General features: G+C 35.2%; 1 protein-coding gene across 1 annotated transcript; it reads right to left on the reverse strand.

Moving 5' to 3' along the window:
• Positions 1–6,149: 6,149 nt before the first annotated feature.
• LOC121410020 (S-adenosylmethionine sensor upstream of mTORC1-like) lies at positions 6,150–17,287 on the reverse strand. The gene is made up of 5 exons (XM_041601839.1): positions 16,577–17,287; positions 14,108–14,498; positions 11,359–11,473; positions 10,070–10,663; positions 6,150–9,298 (listed from the first exon to the last, which is right to left on the reverse strand). Exons 1-4 carry the CDS (start codon positions 16,656–16,658, stop codon positions 10,088–10,090), a joined length of 1,164 nt encoding a protein of 387 aa, XP_041457773.1. The 5' UTR covers positions 16,659–17,287; the 3' UTR covers positions 6,150–9,298; positions 10,070–10,087.
• Positions 17,288–22,227: the final 4,940 nt, after the last annotated feature.

The following is a 22,227-nucleotide window of genomic DNA, read 5'->3' on the forward strand; positions in this document are numbered from 1 at the left end:
GTTATTGCATTGATATTGCACAATATCCATAGTCCAAACAGTCTATCTCCCCTAGCCTACCCTTTACGCCTGTACTAGAAGTGTCACAAATACCTGCCAACTATGTAAACAGATACATGATAGTGTATGCAATGCTCCCGTAATATTGTGAGGAAAAAAATAAATATATGTGACTTGAGTGTTATTTATTCTGCGACATGGAAAATATATGTCCCTATTTAACTTATCCTTTTTCATTGCTTAATTATTATACATCTAAAACTCCTGTCAAATTATCATTTAAAAAATGGATTATAAGTGATGTGAATTATTTTTTTTATTGTGATAACTATTAAATGGTAACATGTTCATATACATTTGTAAATTTAAAGGTGAATGTTAGATCTGTTCTATAATAAAATATTAAAAATCAATTGAGTTACCTTGTTCAATTTATTATTTTGTTCTTAGTTCATAGTATATATCCTGTTGTATTAGAGTTACTACTATGCTAACTTTGCCAACCAATATTTAATTACCATGGCAACAGTCATCACAAGTCAATCAAATTACCTTTTGATAAAAAAAGTTACTATGATAGTTAACACCGTACTGTTATATAAAATTGCTATCTTTAAAACAGTTTTCAAAGTAATGTTAGAACTGAAATAAGTCGAGCCTTTAATATAATTTTTGTTCAACTGTACCTTCCAAGCACAAACAGTAATCTGCTGTATATATTCGTGTGAAGGACAGAGGACTACCCTGTAGAAGAAGAATTTTATGATGGCTGTTTATTAATGTTTTCATTGAAACCTTGTCACTAATGGGTACATCTTTAATTATCTTGTGACCTTGTGAGTGCCTTTCATATACAAGGCTCCTCTGCACCTTTCAAATTCAGAGTTTTTCTCATATTCGGATGACAAAGCAAACATCACAGTCATTATTTTTTGCCAACTGTTTAGGCACATAAATATCAAATATTTTCAGCTCGCGCTTCGCGTTATTGATTTTCATGATAAAAAAATAAATGTATGCAAAATGCCCAGATTCTGTCTAACTCTAAAACGCGCGCATGCATGTTAATTGAGATCCTAACTTGATCTTTATTCAAAACGTGCTGGAATTATCCGGTTTCAGATCAGAATATCAAAAATTTTCTGTTCGCGCTTTGCGCTCCCATTATTAATCTCGGAAGATACCAAATTGCTCATCATTTTTCATGATTTATAAAACATATTAAATAGATGTCAGAAATATCCTTTTTTCCCCGCTCGCGCTTCGTGCTCACATCAATATTGTTTGGTTATATATATACCTATACCGTTAATGATTACAAAAATAGTGCTTAGAATGTCAATTATATTACATGATACGCCGTATTGAGCCCCCCTCAAAACTTTTGGGTCATTACGCCGCTGGGACAACCCCTTAAACAACAAAAAATCTAACTTTGAGTGGCCATTCGGGAAAATATGGGTGAAAAAAAATGGGCCCTGGAAGCTTGATCCGCCCCTGTTTGTAAACGAGTAGAAATAATGTGGATGATATTATAAAATTAAACAATGACAGGTAAATGTGAAAGCCCGTATTAAAAAAAATCATACATATGCAGAATCGAGAATTCTAACTTATCTTGTTAAACACAACTGAACAACTTGTGTAATATATAAATTAAAGATAATTATGTAAGGTTACTTGAAACATGTTTGGTTGTATAGGGGGTCGTATGTCCGGAAGTATGTGTCAAGAATCCATCAATTTTTGCCTTTTAATTAGATAGATATATCAAGGAATATTATTTTATGATGTTAAACATTCTTCAAATCATTTGTGAAATGTTGATTTGTAAATTGTTCTTTTGTGCGGATAAACATCTGCTTAGAACTTATTTTATCGTTTTCATTCGACGTCAAACAATTGTAATCTAGATGTAGCCTTTCTAGGCCTAGACTCAGTTGATAATAAATGTTTGTTATTTTACCAGGAGGTAGTATCAGACGATTTTCAAAAACAAATTCAAAGCCGAGTGAAGGAAAGATAAACGCTAAATAATGCCCATATATGATTTTTTTTTTGGGGGGGGTTGGGGCTTTGCTTTATGCAGCATTCATGTTTATCCGTTCTGTTAGACAATTTATTTCCGTCTTGTACTTGTCTTTTGTTTTCATTATCGGTTCAGCTGAATTTTGGAGACGCCATAAAAAAGAGGGCAGGGGCGGCCTCCATGTTTTTTTTTTCAAGTAGTGAAAACAGTGACAGATGGAATTAAAAGAAAGATGAAGAAAAGTACAAAAATAAACGAGGAGATTATTACAACAGAGGCCTGGGTCATGTTACCCATCTTAAAAAAATACTTTACCTTTAGTCTTACCCCCTGTTTACCAATGGTGATAATCTAACAAGATTGTGTGCGAAATATGCTTTTGAAGGTAACAATTTAATATCCATGCACATTCCATTAAAAGGTAACGTTTAATGTCAATCAGAGAATGTTAATTAAAAACTAAGATTTCTTTAATTTCATGGTCATTACAAAATAATTAAGGCCATAATGTTAACACACTTTGATTGTATCATTAAATTTTCCCCGAGAGAGGATTCTATAAAAGTGATGACAGCAAGCCCAAGGAACATACTTCTGTATTTATTAATAATCTTATTAAGAAATCATGAGTCATCGTGAATGAGTCGTTGTCTGGGTCGATAGAAAAAGGGCGTGTCTATAATGCAATCATACATTGCACAACCTGATGCTGCATGTCTACCAGGATGGTGTCACGTTAATATGTGTGTGTGTGTGTGTGTGTGTGGGGGGGGGGTAATAGATGACCCTAGGATTACATCATATCTTTCTTGATTGAATATTAATCGCATTATAAAGCTACACGATTTGATATTCTTCTTCACGCCCTCCCAGTCTTTCCCTCGGCTTTCCCTCTCATTTTTTCACTATCTCTTCTTGAAAACCACAGGATTTGAAAAATCCGTACGAACGCCCCTGCCTTCCCCCACGACTATACGACAATAAATACCAAATGTAAAAATATTATAATAAAAGGAAATGTATATTCTGGTTAGGTCGTCCCCCTAAAAGACATTGTTATGTTGATTATAATCAGCTCTCATGCAATGAATTTATCCACTCTACAAAACGATGGTAAAATAAGCACGATAATTATATTGGGCTTTGCTGTATTGTTTGATTCTTACATTTTTCAAGTTGAGGTTAGCTCACAAACAATAACAAATAGAAACATCACTTTAAATAATATCAGTTTCCGATTCTAAGATATACGAAATTATTTCATTTATGAATTTCAAATGAAAAAAGGTCTCAATTTACACAAATTACTTTCCAATGCGAGATACTTCAGTATTGTATCATTCTTAAGACTGATACCATGGAGTTATTATTCAGAATGATATATAAATCCGTGTTGATATACATACGTGTTGAATATACCGATTAATGATATATCAAACAAGAAACAAAATGACAAACCGCTTCGGAAATGCAACACGTAATGATAAATGACATACCAGAATATAGGCGGGAAACTTATATTTTCCAGAAGGGAATATTTTAATTTGAATGCATTGTATCATTCTGTCATTGACATAATAATCCGCTACAGCATTTTAGTCAAATTCCCAGGGGCGTCGCTCGACGGGGGGGGGGGGGGGGACACCGCCCCTTCATTGAAAATAGTTTGTCGAGAAATCTGAATATGTCGTCGGAAAAAAAAAAGACGGCAGACCAGAGGACGGAAGAAAAGAAAATCGAAAGAAGGAAAGAGAGAGAGAGAGAGAGAGGGGGATGGATGGGGGGGGGGGGTAGGGAAAACGAGGTTTTTTTCCTCTTCCCTACTTTCCTTTTCTCTCTTATTTCTTACATTAATTTATCTCTTTTCTCAAGTTCTCTCATTTCCTTCTTTATTCCTTGTCCCCGCTCCTTGTTTTAAACCCCGACGAGACCCTCCCCCAATTTGGCCAATATTTGGCCAAATATGTTGACCTTTTTTTTATATCGAAGGTGTACAACCTTTGTAAGCATTATGTCTATCGAATTATATTCTATATTAGAAATTAATAAGTAATACATGATCATGATAGCAGAGAGATGCCCGAATATTGGCAAATATATTTCGTCAGTGTTCGGCAGTGGCAGTGGCTTAATTACGGAGGGAGGGGGGGCGTGCTCCCCCCATCCGCTGCCCCCCCCAAAAAAAAAAAAACGGGTAAAAAGGAGAAAAAGAGGGAGAAAGAAGAAGAAACGCAGTGGGGAAGAAAAAAATACATTATATCATGTTATGATTATATAGGCATATATATAATATTACATAAGAATGTTATTTGTTAAACTTTATGGGTATTTGCGAAGGGCTGTTTAGTTCATCTATCTTGATGCTCCTCATTGTTTGTTTAATGTTATAAATACTAATTTTGAAGGGTATAAATGGAACTAAAACAGCCAAATTTCAAGTCAATATACACCATATATCCTCGCACTTCAAGCTTATTATTTTGTGTAGTGACTTATATATGCTTCTTTATTCATGACTACTTAGAGTGATTGCCCCCTTTTAAGGTCCGGATATAAAACATTCCCAGTCCGTGCTTACGTTTGCATTAGTGGATTGCTGAGATATGTCTGCTCTACATGAATTTTTAAAAACAGTCCTTAAAATGTCAAAATTTTCAGGTCTGAATATCAAAAATTTTCAGCTTGCACTTCGAGCTCGCAATAATAATTAGATGGGTATTATGTTCATGATTACAATAACTACAAAAGTTTTGGTGTAATTCTAGAAAAAACAAATCAGCACGCGATTGGCGCTCGCATTAGATGACTATGGTGAGATATGTATGCTATTCATGAATTAAAAAAAAATAGTCCTTAAAATGTCGGTTTGAGGTCAAAATTTGCGTAATAATTACAAAACTTTCAGCTCGCATTGTTTAGTGAGACAGTTACTTATCAAAATTACAAATTATGTCTGAATTTCAGCTCGCGCTCGCGTTATTCAATCAGTAAGATTATGTATCTTACTGATTGAATAACGCGAGCGCGAGCTGAAATTGGCACAATCCTTAAAATGTCTCTATTCGGTCTGTATACCTGGCTATTGAGCGCGCTTCGCGCGCCCATAATTGACTCAAAATTTTTGGTGGTGCCCCCCATGCAGTGACCCACGGTACGTCCATTGCATTCGCTAACGTCATGTTTGGGTACATCATGACTTTAAACACAGTTCCAGAATGTTTGGAAGATAAAAGAGATATGTACAATATCTCACTGGACCGTGTCACCAGACGTATTTTACATTTAAACGGAATAGGAGGGGCTGGGTCACTTGTTAGCATGCAGCATATTTCTAGTACAATTGAGGAGTTAACTGTTATATATAAAGACGCCCCCGGAAAAAAATAAATGCTCCCCGAGTGTGGTAACCCCCCTTTTGTTCTCCTCCAATTTAAAAAAAAAAGATATTTTTTGTGAGTTGCCCTGCCCCTCTGATAAATTCTGCATCCGCCCCTGTCCAAGTAACACCTCTGAAGAGTGTATTTGATTTCACTGTCGCCAATAACCGTAGAGCACGCAAGTCGTCAGAAATACTGGTATGTTTTATATTTTTATCCACGAATAGGGTGCCTATGTCCAGCCAATGTATCAACCACACTCCCAAGCTTGAACTGTCATCTCTCATACCATTCTTCATCATCACTCACCCCTTTCTCTCCCGTCTCTCATTTTTCACATTCAGAGATGCATTTTTTCCCCTTGGACATTGTTTTTGGAAAAGTGCCCCTTCTGACATCGGTATTATTCAGTGCATAAGAGAATTTTGCATGAAGGTACAAGATTCTCTCTGTATTCAATCATGGACCAGAGTAGGGTCCATGATTGAATACAGCATTTGGGGCAGTAAGATATTGTAGCCTCATTATAGTAGAAAATTGACAGTTTAAAAAATGTCTGGGGTTGTGATTTACCCCCCAACCCATAACCCTCTATGAAAACCCAAAATGCCCTCAGCTAATTACCTCACATTTCTTATCACATATTCAAAATTTATTTCAATATTTCATGCGTTATCACCATTCATTAAATGCTACAAAATCTACAATTACTTTTATTAAGACATCTAGCACAAATATTGATATGCTTTTGCAAAATTTAATCAATCTCTTCTTAATAAAATATCAAATATCAACAAGAGTATTTCAAATACATAAAACATGTACAAACATAGATATATATTCCTAGCATTTTATATCGATATATTTATTCCAGACATTGTGTTTTAGCCAGCTAGCAAACCCTGTCACTGAAAACTGGATGTCAAATAATGATTTTGGAATATGTTATGCTGTCCATTGTCCAGCTTATACCTAAGTATTTTTCTATTTTGGCACAACAGATTGTCCTATGCAATAATTCAAATACTATTTCGCATCCAATATTTTTCATTTATTCAATCTTATTTCTGCCACTGGAAATTGAGGATTCACCTATAACATTACTTTGCTATTTCAAGAGGAATATAATATACAAAGTACTTAAATTTGGTTGCCTCCCGTCCCATGTACACTCTGCTTTTTTTTTTAAAGAAAAAACAAGATAGAGAACAAAAAATTACAGAAAGAAGTTCATGACATAGTGGCTTATAAAATCAGTCTTGACAACTAACAAAATAAGTACAGGTAGAACAGAAAATAATCAATTTGGCATTTAGAAAGCTTCTGATGTGCATAAAAAAAAATCACAATACTATTGGAGAGTTCACTCTAATAGTTGTCATAGCAGGGAATGCAACTACATGTAATTACACGTCAATGGTTTGCAGTTCATGCTTACCTTTTGCATATAATGAAAATATTATGAAAAAAACCTTATTTGGTGTACACACTACATCAACAAAGTTATATTTGGATGGACTATCAAATTAAAATGAAAAGCAAAGGTAAGATAGTTGATATAGAGCATAAATGGAATGGACATCACAACTCTCTAAAAAACTAAACATGGTTGGCCAGTGGCTGGGTTTTATACACAAATGACATCTTTGGTGTGACATACAGAGTATATAAATGTAAAATTCACTATGCACCAAGAGAGAATGGATGGATCAGATCACCGTGGGAAACTTCAATGCATATTCATTCTCCATGGAAATTTATCATTAAAGCTTCTTGGTGGAGTGGTTCTAACTCTCACAACTTTGAATTCATCCCTATTACATGTAAATCAACCTTGTTTTGAATTGAAACAATATAAGGTATATGGATGTATAAATAGTAGGAATTTTTTTTTTTATAGATGTTTGAGTTAAAGTAGGGTGATAACATCCAAAGTCATAAATAAGCCCTTGGAGAAATTAGCTCAAAATGCAGCATTAACTATTACAAAACCTTATCATTTGAAATGCTGTAAATGCTAGTGCCGTTATGGGCAATAAAATTCTGTCAATAAATCACTAAAAACATATCTTTCCAATATTGACAAAAATGATAATCAATTCACACTTTTTATGCATTGATTGAATATTGGTGAAGAGAGATTGTGTTTTGTGACAAGTATTTGTATTTTGTTGAGATTTTGGAGTAATTTCTGGTGCTGTTTTGTGCATTTTGAGGAAAAATATGTTTGCCGTTTGAAAAACCGCTTTCAAAGGGCTGTTTCCGTAAATTCCATCATGTCCCTAACAGTGGGTATTATTGACAATGATAAAGAGGTTATCAATAACAGCACTAGTAAATGTACAAGAACCTTCCTAAAATTGACTGTCAACGGTCATAAGAGAAAAATTGCACTATACTTCATATCACAGTGATATTTCATCATAATGTTCACACTACAGAAGTGCACTGAATAATAATAATAATACTGAAGATGAATTGTTCACAACTTAGTGACCACAAAAATAATCACCGACCTTGTAAGAAATTAGCATCAGAATAAAGGTGTATAGATAGGTAGATATGATGAATTTTGTTTGTTAAGTGAGAAAAATACAGCATTTCTTGTTCAATAGAGCTAATACTGATTAATTGGCTGGTGAATGCCGACAGAATATAAATAAAGACCTTATATGTCTGGACAGATGAAACAGAAAATAAAAATCCAAGCAAATCTACACAAAACTGTTGGAAAATATTTTGGATATTGTAAGACATGAAAGTTCCAATAGCAAAGATGTCCAGACATAGAACCCAACTTAAATCCTTCTCATATGAATAGAAGGGAGTGTTTTCTCATTATTGCTCTAACACTGAAATTGAATCTTTACTTAAGACAGGCTCTTACCAATACCACCCATGACATCACTCAATAGTGGGTGGACTGTAGAATTTCTGGAACCAACTTTTTCAAACAGCAGATTGGATAAAATTTAAAGTAGTACTCCCTGTTTATTACAAAAATTAATACTAACTTTGATTCTAAGCAGGGTTGATAAATATAGTAAGATAGACCACCCAACCCCACTCTATAAAAAAAAAGGGGGGGGGGGGTCTAAATTCAAAGAGTACTAGAATTGTGATGAATATAGGAAGAATGAGGAAAAGGGTATGACAGGGTACTGGGGATAAGTATTTTACAACCTAATTTATAGTGGAACATTTGAGATGATCTACACAGTTGCATTGCAAGACTGTATGTCATTTATCATTTCTACATGCTACTTTTAAGCATCACACATATATAACATCCAACTGATTTGTTATGTGATCAAATGCTAAAACAATTCACAAGAACATCCAATTGACACAACACACCAATGTGACTTTTACTTCATTACACCAAAGCAATGGGATATATGATCACATGGGTTTTCCATTTCAAAATTAAAATTCTAGTTGAAGATACTTTCACAATGTTGTACTCTTCAATCATTAAAGGGTGTTCATCATAACAGCAAGCTGGCTGAGACATATCAATAAAGGGTTAACCACATTCCACTAAAGAATAACAAGATATTAAATGTTTAAATTTGGTGACATCTTGTGAGCAGCACTCAAGCTTTTCACAAAGTTACAGTTGACATTTCATGTGCATTCCATATTATCAGAAACGCTATGAAAAAAAAAGTCTTCACAGGCCATGGAAAATACCCCCCCCTCTCTGCCAATCTATACCATATTTAGTCTTTTTTTTTTTTTACATGCATACATTATTCATAGTGACAAGATTTGATAGCTGGTGAGTTTGGAAAAAGGCACTTATACTATCTGAAACAAATATACTCATTCAAACACCATCTTGAAAGAACTGAAGTCCAAGGTTCTATCTACTCTGAGGTTATTTTTGATATACAGTCCGACCTCTCTTATCCGGACACGTTGGGACCAGCACCAATCCGGATAAGGGATTTATCCGGATCTGGGAGACCCAATATTAAATACACGCAGCTGCGCTGCCGGCTGCCTCCCCAGGCCACCGGCGGTAGCTACACTGCACTATTGTAGTGGGCGTACGGTAAAGACAATATTCACTGCACAGTCAGTGCAAATTATAGGCAGTGTTTTTTATTGAAATGAAATCGATCGATGGCCAAAACTCTTCGATAATTTACCTGCTAAAATGACTGAGGTATACATCGAGCATACTTCGAAAGAAAGTGAATGACTCGATGAAACCAAGTTTTAAAATTAGATCATCGCGGCGGGTATCGCAGCTTCGCAATGTCAGCCATTGTTCCACTGACTGTAGGCTCAAACATGATAGATGGCGCTGTCCGTATTGAGGCCTAAAGTTAGCTAGCAAGACATGTGTTGTTTTTCCCGCGAAGCAAAAAGAGAAACGTGATGAAATGTTTGCGCTGCACCCTGATTTACTGGAAATTATCATTCCTAAAGCTAATTTGGGTGAGATATTTTCATGAAAAGTGTTTGGTGTAGGGTGACTATGTTGGGAAATATATGTAATCAGAGTGGGTTTATGTATAGGATTGAGTTTAGATTGAAATCTCATTTCCTCACGTACCTGTACTAGATTTAAAAAAATAAAGAAATTTCGGCAAGTGTGCGTACGGATAATAGAAAGATCCAGATAAGGGGAGGCCGGATAAGAGAGGTCTGACTGTAGTCTTATTGAAGACTTCTACCATAGCTCAGATAAATCATCAACAAAATGTGATGGCAGTTCATTGAAGGCCTCGCTCAAGTCAGCTATCTCTGCTTCAGTCTTGGGAAGACAGTCAGAAAACACGCTTTCCTCTACTTCTTCATTAAAGTCCTGTGGGATGTAGAGCATGTCTGGTCCAACTTCATTGCCAGACAGATCACCTGGTGGTTCTTGAGAAGTCTTACGGAAAGCCATATAATGCATGTGTGTATCCTTACGGTAGCGCCATCTGGTGAACCCCAATGACTCTATGGCAGTCCTCCAGCTCTTGACCATACCAGCATTGCGGTTCTGATGAGAGGAGTCAGGGGTGATGATTAAGAGAAGGCCATTCATCTGTAACAGTTGATGAGCCTTCTGACAACAAATCCATCTTTGGTATGGTGAAGGAAAGTAGGACAGAAGCAGAGAGAAGACTATGACATGAAAGCACTCCCTAGGAAGTGTCTCCACAGGACTTTTTAACGTTCTTAGGTATCTATTTACTGTGTCTGGAGCTACTTGAAGAGGTTGTTGTATTTGAAGATTCAAGAAGTCACATTTATGAACACTCTGTGGAGAGAGAATGAAAATAAGGACGAATTGTTATAATTGTAATTTGAACCAGTCTTTCAACCTTTGCTATTATATTTGGTTAGACAATATAAAGGCATAAAAGATCTACAACCTGAAGTCATACTTAAAAAAATAGCCTTTTAGAGGCCTCTATTTCTGGGTTGAGTAAAACCTCAGGAAGTGAATAGACAAAGGGAATGGAACACATTTCCGCCTGTTTGTGACAATGATTACAAAAGTAGACACGCTTATATTTGATTGAAAGTCCCTCAATTTCCTGCTTTTTTCATACTTTCCCACAGCAAAGAGAAATACCTTGGTACATGACTAGGGGGGGGGGGGAGGAGTTTCACAAAGAGGTAAATATGGCATGTTATTTAACACATTTTTCTGACCAATGCGTTGATGTGTTATAAATACTGCATGAACATGAATCTAAGTGTGACTAAGTCACACTAAAATCTTTGTGAAACAACCTCGATGTCTGAAAAACAAACCCTGATCTCCTATGCTTTAGTTTCTAATCTTGCTTTAAAGGGTATTAAATGTACAATGTACATATTTTTCTTTAGTATATAATTTAAAATTTATAAAGAAAGAAAATGTAAGTGCATTTAGAATTCAATTGCTTGAGTTTATTATTTCAATCCAAAGAAGTGCTTGATTAGCCCATGGGCAAAAACTCTACTCACTTCAACTGCGGGTGAGATGTCTATACCAACTGCTAGGAATTCATCATATTCTAGGAATGGATTGAAACAGCTGCCTACATCTAGAAGTCTTAACTGGCCAGAAAATGGCAGAGATCTGTAAATGAGAATGATATAAAAGAAAAGAATAACAATCTACATGTGATCAGAAATATAAATTCATTTTAACATACAAACTCCTATATATTACAAAAATAATAATTGCAAAGATCAAACAGCTTGTTAACATTCATGTTTTGCCTGCTCTAGAAAACAATACTTCAGAAGTCTTTAACAAAGAACAACTACAACAAGTATCTTAGTGGAAAATTCCACTTGGCAATCTTGGGGGTCTCTCATTGAAGCCAGGGCTTCAGTTGAATGTAGGTCAGGGGTTCATGCTCAGTCTTAAGGTGAAAGTGAAAGAAGTCACCCCTTCACAACACTTGAGATAAATATAGTCAACCCTTTTTTGCTACATGTAGTAATCTTCACACAAGAATTTCACTGCTCAGAGTGCTTAATATAGAGCATGCTTGATACATATCCATTACCATCCATTATCATATGACAGATTTTTGTACTCAATGAATAAATGTAGGTTGGAAATCTGAATCTATTGTCTCAATTGTTGTTATGCATATTTTTTTCCCGCACTAACATGTATACCTCTCACATGAAATTTGAATATCCCATTACAATTTAGGGTCAACTGTATATTTATCACCTGGCATTATTAGCACCTGATGATGCAAATGTCTATTTGCTAGAGGCCATTGTTCAATTGAGATCAAGTACAAACTAGTCAAGTGTTTACAGGCAGATTGAGAGAGTCCAGGGTCCCTGTGGATGACCCAATAACACAAAACAAGTTCTCCCATTGGTAGAATTTGTGGGCGTGTGTGGAGGTGTTGACAATGGAAGTCTCCACATATCAAGTAGGCATTGAATTGCAGGCACTATTGATTCAGTAGGCTAGTATCCAGACTTTCATATTTTGTCTTTTCCCTATTATTTCTTGAATGATCTTCTCATGAACACGGCTGCCTTTCATCTTGTTTCAATTACTTTTAATTTCGACCTTCAGAAACCATGCTAAAGCAACTGAATTTTTGATGCTCACAAACATCGATTTATTGTACAGACAAATACAATTGAGCTAACAGAAATAAATGAAGCAGTATGGACTCTTTATCCACTCTCCCCATTTCTATTTATAAGCAGAATTTGAACAATCGAACAATGGAAAACCTGTAGGGGCATTCACTGACCTGGAGCTTATTAACATAAAATACCTTCAGAAATCCAAGCAGTCTTACAATTACATTTTATTCATTGTCAAAGCTACCTTGATTTACATGTAGTATCCCAACAGAAACACTCATAGAGACCTCAATTTATGAAAATGACAGCATGTAGTCAATGTTTTCCTTCCTTTAATTTAACAAGGTGACTACAAGTTATATCTATTGCCCTTTTGTTCATGTAACTAACACACAATATAATAGTGCTTGGTCTGTTGCCTTAGTATTTTAACATTTAAGGCTAGCTGACTGCTGAGTACATGCATAACTCTTATTTGATTATTATGTAACAGTTGTGAAGATTATCCTGGTATAATCAATATATACAAGGTCCATTTAAACATCAACCTTGAGCTAATTTTATCTCCAAGGACTCAGCTGTATTAATGGACAGTTGATCAATACACACAAGACTTGGATAGAGTGGGTGTTATATATGTACGTTTTGATTCTCATAATAACAAGTTACAATTTTTTCATCAAAATAATAATAATGTTGTAAACCTGTAACTATTTGACAACTAATCCTCATTATCTTCTTTCTATCTTTATCCAGCACTTGTTTACAACATCAATCAACAAAGGAAAGTTGCTGCAAATCAATTAGGGACCCTGGTATACCTAATTTAGCATCAGTTAAGCTTACGCAATGCAAATTATCCCAATTTCCTGATTCACACACTGACCAATCGTCAACAGGTCCTCTGACTTTTCTGATAAAATACTCCTTACCTTTATTCATTTTCTAAGGGGGGGGGGGGGTAGGTGTCACCCCTAATAATCCTTAAGATAGATTTTTAAATATCCAATTTGATGTCATACTATATCTTTCATGACAACTACCTGAATTATGTATCATCAAGGAATACAAAATACTAATTGAATAAAAAGAAATGAAACAAGAAAAAACACCGCATCCTGGTAGTGAAAGCCACCTTTTTTGTAACAATATTTGTCAACTGTACGCAATGAGAGACGGACCTGGGGATATTGGTAAAAGTTTATGCATGGCCAGTGGGCTGCAGACAGTGGCCCAGTCTTTTACATGCAACTTAATTTGCTGGCAAATCCACTGCCGAAGTCATGTCATGGCACAGAGGGGAAGGGGCTTGCTAACAGCATTTCCTGTGATGAAGGTTGCCAGGATGTCTTTACAGTTCTGGCTAGACAAAAATATCAACATTAAAGTACTCACTCAGCCCTACATGGGATAATTCTGAAGTTCCCTCAATCTAGCTATAAAATGCTATGCAGGGTTTGACATTTTGTCAACAAACTTTTATAATCTGGAATACTTTAACCAAGCATTAAAACCTTGAATATGAGCCAAACAAAAGACATTGCCCTAATGCCCTTCATTTGCCATAAATTGCTGTCTTTTGCATTTCATCCCCCATTCATTTATTTTAATATTATTAGACTAAAATGAAAGGATCATACAAACTTACATTGCATTATGCCTGTTGCCTAAGGGATGTGTTTGGTCAAAATACTGTTGGTGAAATTCTTCTAGTGAAGAGAGTAATGATGATGATATATTGTTGCCATTTGAATTGCCATTAAGGTTCCTAACGAAGGTAGAGCCATTGCACAGCCACCTAGATTCCTCCTTCCTTTGTCGATGGTGTTCCCTTCTCCTCCTATCCTTGTCCAGTACAGTTTTCATACCACCTTGAAAGAAGTATTCTATGCAAGCATCATGGCACCATTTTATCCTGTCATCTGCATGTTTAGCTGACCAATGTTCTTGAGCAAGGTGTTGCATGGCATAGGCATATTCTCCCAAGGAGACTTCATCTTCGCAGTGTTCATTCCAGATCTTTTCATAGTCGCCACCAGCTGTTTGAAGAAAATAACAAAACATTTTAATTCTCTTAAGAGTTTTTACAGTTTAATAACTATATAGTTAATGCAAAATTGTTTCAAAAATGATCTAATATCATGCAATTTTTTTGGTCATACCATTCTGATTATAACTTATGAAATGGGATGTCAGTAACATATCATGTGGATTACTAGTAATAACTGCATTTGCCCCCATCCAGTGTCCACTCAGGCAATCCATTTTTATGGACAATCCACCCACCGCTGACTGTAAGAAGACTGACTGCAATAGAGAATAAAATACCTCTATATAAAAAACCCAACAAAATCATATTCCTATCAAGATGAACTAATGACAAGTGTCTATATAATTAACTTAATTCTGAAGTTCATTCTCAACACAAATAGTTAGGAACAATGAATTATTCACTCAATAAACCTTATCAAGAGAGAGAAAATCAAGAGTATCAATTTTCAATCTTATCAATATAGCCTTATACTCCTTGACAAATTGACAAACAAGTCGATTATAGACAATACGTTTGTGCTGTTCAAAGTCCCATTGTTAAATAAAGGACATACATTGTAGGGCTACAGTATCCGCCAACTTGAAAATCAACACAATTTATGACTGCTTTTGAAACTGTGATTGACAGGTTTACAACACATTACACCAACATGTCATAAATTTTGTGTACTGCATGTAGGCCTATGATTATATTCAAATGTTTTTCTTTTTTGTACATTCTGTATCGAGAGAAAGAACACTTAAGCCATGGTAATAATAAACTTGAAATATTATATTAAAACAAGACATTGGGTCTATATCATACATGTATCCACATAATTGTTTCTTTGGATTTGTATCAGTCTTTCAACTGGCAAAAAATCATTTGTTTTCAGGAGCTATATTTCACAGCCCACTGCCTAAATCTACAACAGTGAGTGGATAAGCAGCAGTGAATGGGGATGGGTGGCTCTCTTTAAATTTTCTATGGCTCTTATGAGCATTTCAGGGCCCCGAGCCCCTGTGCAATTTTTTCCCCTTAACTATACATGTATTTTTACAGATAGCTTCAGCATTACTTTAAGGCTTTAGCTAGGCTTAGCTGTATGATTAGACCCATAGTCACAGAATTCTGAAACTTTAAATATTGCACCCCCCAAAAAAAAATATATATATACTTGGCAAAATACATCTTCAATTTTATGCAGATACGGTAGTCTATAATTTGAAGGACAAGTCCACCCAGACAAAGTTGATTTCAAGAAAAAGAGAAAAATGAAAACATGAAAGTTATGACATTTTAAAATTTCGCTTTATTTCACAAAACAGTTATGCCCAGTATCCTGGTTGGTATGCAAATGAGGAGATTGATGACATCATCCACTCACTATTTCTTTTGTTTTTTTTTAATATGAAATACCAGGTATTCTAATTGTCTCCTCATTGTCAAGTGAAACATGTTCCTCCCTGAACATGTGGAATTAGCATTGTCTAATACTATGGTTCAATCAAGTTGGTCCTTATTGTCAAATCTGTAAAAAATGAAATATTGTACATTCACACAATAAAAAACAAAATGAGGTTTAACATCGTTTGTCTCATTTGCATGTCACCGAGTTGTGCTTTTCACTGTTCTGTGAAAACTTAGCGAAAGTTTTAAATATTACATCCGATTTTGATGAAATTTTCAATGTTATGCTAGTTTGATTTTTCTCTAGATCTGTTTATTCAAATCAACATTCTGATCTGGGGTGGCTTTGACCTTTAAAAAATGATCTTTGATAAAATGAATTTCAAGAAAAATTTAGTTTATTCAACTTTTGATTGGTAACACCTCCATACAAATGTTGATAATGTATTTCACTTGTGTTTTGTGTTGATGGGGCCAGACAGGAGAAACATCAAGTTCAGTAAACTATGTGCACTAACATAACTTTAGTTTTTGTGCAAAAAATTGTGTTTTTAGGACATTTCTACATTCGATCTAGAATAGAAAAAGAATATGGTTGAGATACATAGACTGGAAAATAAGGGTAGGCTAGATATGGCAGACATTACATTCCAAAGTTTAATACGTCTACTGTACCTGTGTCATATAATGAATAGAATGGCCCATTCTGCAAGGTCAAACCTTGTGGATGAGATATAAATGTCAAACAGCAAGTCATCTTTGCCAAGCGTCAAGACAAGAGCAACAACACTCAGACTCAGAGCCCGATGTACCGTACAGTGCTTGCAGTCCAACTTGCGCGGAAAGTCTGGCAGTCCACTTCGAAATCAATTTGGTGATATTTCAGATTTTTTTTGTATGAAATACAATCTAAACAAGTAGATCCTTTCCTTAGTACTTTGGTTGAAATCTTTGGAAGCTCCTTTTCTATTGACAATTTGTCCCACAAATTTCTCAAATCGGATATAATATAAAAAGGGTCAAAGTCAACGACGGACGGAAAGCCTGAGTGATCATCTGCGAAAGTGCGATGATGATGAGATCGAGGAGAAATCGAAATAATTCTCTGACTCTGCTGGAATGCAATAAAGTGAAGTAACAGCAGCACTTCTCCAACAATGGTTTCAGTTTGTAGTTCGAATTTACAAAAAATAAGTTATCACAGGACAAAAATTAGTAGCCTATTCGGCTTGCTATGCATCCGATCTTGATAGCCCCTCTCAGCAATCAGCTGATGGCTGCTATTCCTGTCCGTATTGCAATGCAAGTGAACCAGCTGTTTTTTGAACAAGGCACGGCAACTCGACCGCGATCGATTTGCCCAGTCTTTTGTGTAGACAACCTTACAGCTGGAAATCTTCCACTGCCTCTCCGTTATAAATATTTAGTGATTTCATTTCGCTGTTGTCACATGGGTCGACACACCTCCGATGATTGACCAATCACTCAGTAGATGGCAACTATATTATAATGAGCTTATATCCGAAGTTGTACAGTCATTTCTGATTGGACAATCAACGTAGAAACAAATAGATATTCACATAGAAACAGTACCTGATTGGACATTACCATGTGGTAAGAGCATCGGGTCACAGTTCATATGAATTATTCATAAAGATCTGCACGTGCAGAAGAGGGGAAAGCTGGCGAGCGCGAGTTTGAGAGATTTATAAACATGGCAATACTGAATTCAAAAGGGTGCTTGTAATTACATTAATACAGGCATAAGTAGACCAGATAAAACATTAAAAAAAAACACTCTTTCTATGGAGGTGTACATTTCCCTGTTACACGTATTTCGAACTCAAAAGCTGTATAGGCCCTGGAGATATCACCGCAGTGGCAATACATAGATCATGGAAATTTGAATTTTATCAGTGTCCGTTCAAAACAAATCATCAACAGAAAATATTAAAGGGATGGTCCGAGATGAAAATATTTATATCTTAATACACAGAATAGAATTCACTGAGCAAAACGCCGAAAATTTCATCAAAATCGGATGAAAAATAATAAAGTTATTGAAGTTTAAAGATTAGCAATATTTTGTGAAAACAGTCGTCATGAATATTCATTAGCTGGGCTGATGATGTCACATCTCCACTTTTCTTATGTTACTACATAAAATCATGATTTTTTTCATTATTTCATACTTGTGTGAATAATATATCTCCCTTATAATGAAATAAGTTACAGCAATAAATATCTAATGCACTAAATCAGTTGTCAATCCAATTTTTCTAGTTCTTGGAGGAAAACATTTGAATAAACCTAATTTCATATAATAAAATACATTTGTTACTTGGGTATTTGTTATCCGATTTTGATGAAATTTTCGTCAGTGAATTCTACTCTATTTATTAAGCTTTAAATACTTTCAGCCGGGACCGTCCCTTTAATCTTTATTATGTTGGACTTGTCATGATCGGACCACCTCTCAAGTTTTTTTCGTCGAATATGTCGAAAGGTGGGATTTACCCCACGATGCATGAGTCATGAAACGACCAGCTGCTGCACGTAGCCACAGATATGGAAATTAATATCATATCACGTCATGACGGATAAAATTTACATATCAATAGTCTACTCCCGTTTTCAAACAATCTCCCTCACAATGAAGCCGAGAATAATAACCCTGCGTTGCGTACGATTTTTCTTTTTTTTGGGGGGGGGTGCTGTTGTAAATTTTAAAAGGAAAAAAAAATGGTTTCCAAAACAAAAAGGAGGTCAAATAGGTCCAGAGATGCTCGAAAAAGAATCAGCCCATTTTTACATTTTTTACACATTTTCCAGAATACCTGGGTGTGCTGCCTATAAAGTGCCTATGGAGAATAACACACGCAGCACTCCCAGCACCCCAGCTGACGAAGACATGCTCGTCCGCACTACATAACTGCCCTAATGGAACTATTTGCTCTTGATTTCATGCAAAAACATTTATATTTCTTGTAAATAATCGAATCTAACAATGAATTCTTATTTTTATCGAGAAATGGGAAGAGAAAAGGACAATTTTGATAAGCAGCAGTGAGGCCTAAATGAAGGGACGGGGGGGGGGGGGGGGGGGGGGGGGGGGGCGTCGAGGAACGACATGAGATATCATGCCTTATTTTTTCCGCTCCAAAGATGATTTACTGAGGATTTTACTTCAAAATATTGGTGTATTTATTAGTTATTCACAATCTTTGTAATAAACATGACATCAAAGTGAACAAAGGTGTTTTCCGACCACGATGACCTCTTTCTACTTCTAACATGTCTAAGGACTGGCAAGCAAACTATTCTTAACTGGACACCGATATCAAACCAAAGTGTAAAAAGCTACATGCATAAAAATAAATACGGATTTTATATTATGGTCATGTATTTTACAATTTTTTTTAATAAATACACAAAAAATGTGATTATCAGCCCTTCAAAATAAATACAAGCCTTTTGTACGACAATAATTTTCAACAAATTAAGTTTTTAATGAGTGCTCTGTCAATCTTTTTTTCTACGCCGAATTTATTCCACATCGCAATAAAATTCATGACAATAAGTATTACAGTACTAAAACATATATCACACATAAAAAACCCCAGTAAATTAATTATTTCAAATAACACCACTAGAGAAAATATATAGTGCCGTTGCAACGCGGGTTGCGGCAAGGAGTGAACGGCCATTTAAACCGACCCATGTATCATCAAATATCTTAAAATCGTATATTAGACAAATCAAATTTAAAGGGATGGTCCGGGTTGAAAGTATTCATAGCTAAATAAATAGAATAGAATTTACTAAGCAAAATGTCGAAAATTTCCTGAAAATCTGATAACAGATAACAAATATATGAATTTTAAAGTTTAGCAATATTTTGTGAACACAGTCGTCATGAATGTCACATCTCCACTGTTCTTTTGTATTTTATTATATGAAATTTGGTTTGTTCAATTTTTTTTCCTCCAAGAACTAGAAAAATTGGATTGACAACTGATTTAGTGCATTGGATATTTATTGCTGCAACTTATTTCATTATAAGGGAGACAAAAAAAATATGATTTTATGTAATAACGAAACGGAAAATGGGGATGTGACTTCATCAGCCCACCTAATGAATATTCATGAAGACTGTTTTCACAATATATTGCTAACCTTTAAACTTCAATAACTTTATTATTTGTTATCCGATTTTGATGAATTTTTCAGCATTTTGCTCGGTGAATTCTAAACTCTATGTATCAAGATATAAATATTTTCAGCCCGGACCATCTAGATACGAAACAAAGAAATGCAAACCAGTTGCCGTTGTCAATTACGTCTAACATTATAGGCCCCATTCCACATGCATATACACACAATGCACTAGAAAATGATCAACCGGCTGCAACATTTAGTTTAGTCAGATAAAACACACTCCAGATGGAAATATGACTATAGACATTAAGTATAATCTGATTACTATTAATTTGTTTGATTTAGAGTGTATAGTTGTTATCATCATCTTGTAGGTCAGTGATATATTTTTTTCTCAATAAAATCAATTGATTTACAATTTCAAGTTTATAGGGAAGGAATCAATGATGTTATGATAACTGAACTGTGTAAATGAGAAATGACAGGAAAGGTTAATAAGATGTGGCAATTACAACACTTAACAGAGAATAAAATAAATGTCAAAATCATGAGCATCTTTGACTTTAAAATGATGGAAACCCACCCCCTGTCAATCTAAGGAATTGGAAATTATGTAAGTAATGTTTGTGTATCAATGATTTTAATACTATATCGTTATGCACATGCAAAGGAACGACAGTGGAAGTAACATTCATCATCAACCTTTGTGATCTAATAACATGTTGAAAGAAATGCATAAAAATTCATTAGTTACAGTATTGCTCGGAATAAAGTTGACACCCTCCCGAGGGGTCACGCACCTACCGCGAGACAGGCGTGAACCAAAAAATTACCGCCAGCCAATTTCACGTGTGAAATTCCCGCAGGCCGCTGGCTGAAGAGAGGCCCAATTATCACGTCAAACACGAGATTTTAGTCAGATCTGATCACCATTTGTCCATGTACTTTTCGCCTCAACACTAGACACTTTTTGGTAAAAACAAGACGCAATCTCAAGCGATCCCGATGCGATCCCGTCAGTTTACTGACGGATGTTCTATTGTCACTTGGTCTATTTATCAGATGGGCTAACAACATTATGGCTAAACCCACTTTGTTCAATTCTCTTTTAATCTACCATCCAGTCATTTGCACTTCAAAATATCAACCCGATAGACAGTAGGTTGAAAAACTGCCTCGAGCGCGCGCATCAGAAAAATTCCCGCTAAAAATCCATGTGCCCAGTTCCTGACCGAGTGACCCAGTTATTGTGACATCTTTGGCTTAAAGGACGAGTAGATTCCCTTTCCACTGTTTATTTATGAAGCTAGCTAAAGGTTTATTTTTCAGTGTATATGTTATCAATGACGTCTTCCGTTTAAAAGGAGTAGATAATAATTTATGTCTTTTATTTTTATCTCCTGTTCTTCAATTCTGTAATTTTAATCAGGTACGTATTTCATTCAAAGAACGAATATTTTCATCATTTTTCTATTCATCATTCAAAGAAGAAGATTCGCTTCCCATCATAGGCGGCGGAAGCCAACAAAAATAGAAGGGGTCCACCTGAAATCTTGTGATGGACACAGTTAAAAAATTTGACAAGAAAAAAAAAAGGTTATCAACTAAAATTTTAGAGGGGAACCATCCTCCCACCTCAAATTTAGGGGGATCTGTCCCCCCCCCGCCGCCTATGCTCATCGTTTTCTGTTCATTGTTTTTTTTTTATTTTTAATCAGTAATACGTCGTTTATTTAAAGGACGAGTAGATTTGCTAACCATCATATTCTGTTTATCAATTCTGTGTTTTTTGTTTTTAATTTCATCACTTACGTTTTTATTCAAAGTAGATTCGCTTTCCATCATTTTTCTGTTCATGAATTCTGTATTTGTATTTTTCTGTTACGTCGTTCATTTAAAGGACGATTAGATTACCATTATTTTTCTGTTCATTGATTGACTTTTTTTCATGTAATCGTTACAAAGTCAATTCAAAGGACGAGTTTAATTCAGATTTGAGTTTTATTATGAAGTTATGAAATAGAGATTTAGAATTAAGTCAAAATAATCATACATTTAAATAAACAAAACAACCTATGAGATACGAGATCTACTCAGAATGGAACAGAGATTACTAGATTTGCTAACTATCATTTTCTGTTCATCAATATTTTTGTGTTTTTCCATTA

This window comes from Lytechinus variegatus, chromosome 3 (assembly GCF_018143015.1).
Source record: "Lytechinus variegatus isolate NC3 chromosome 3, Lvar_3.0, whole genome shotgun sequence".
Taxonomy (NCBI): domain Eukaryota; kingdom Metazoa; phylum Echinodermata; class Echinoidea; order Temnopleuroida; family Toxopneustidae; genus Lytechinus; species Lytechinus variegatus.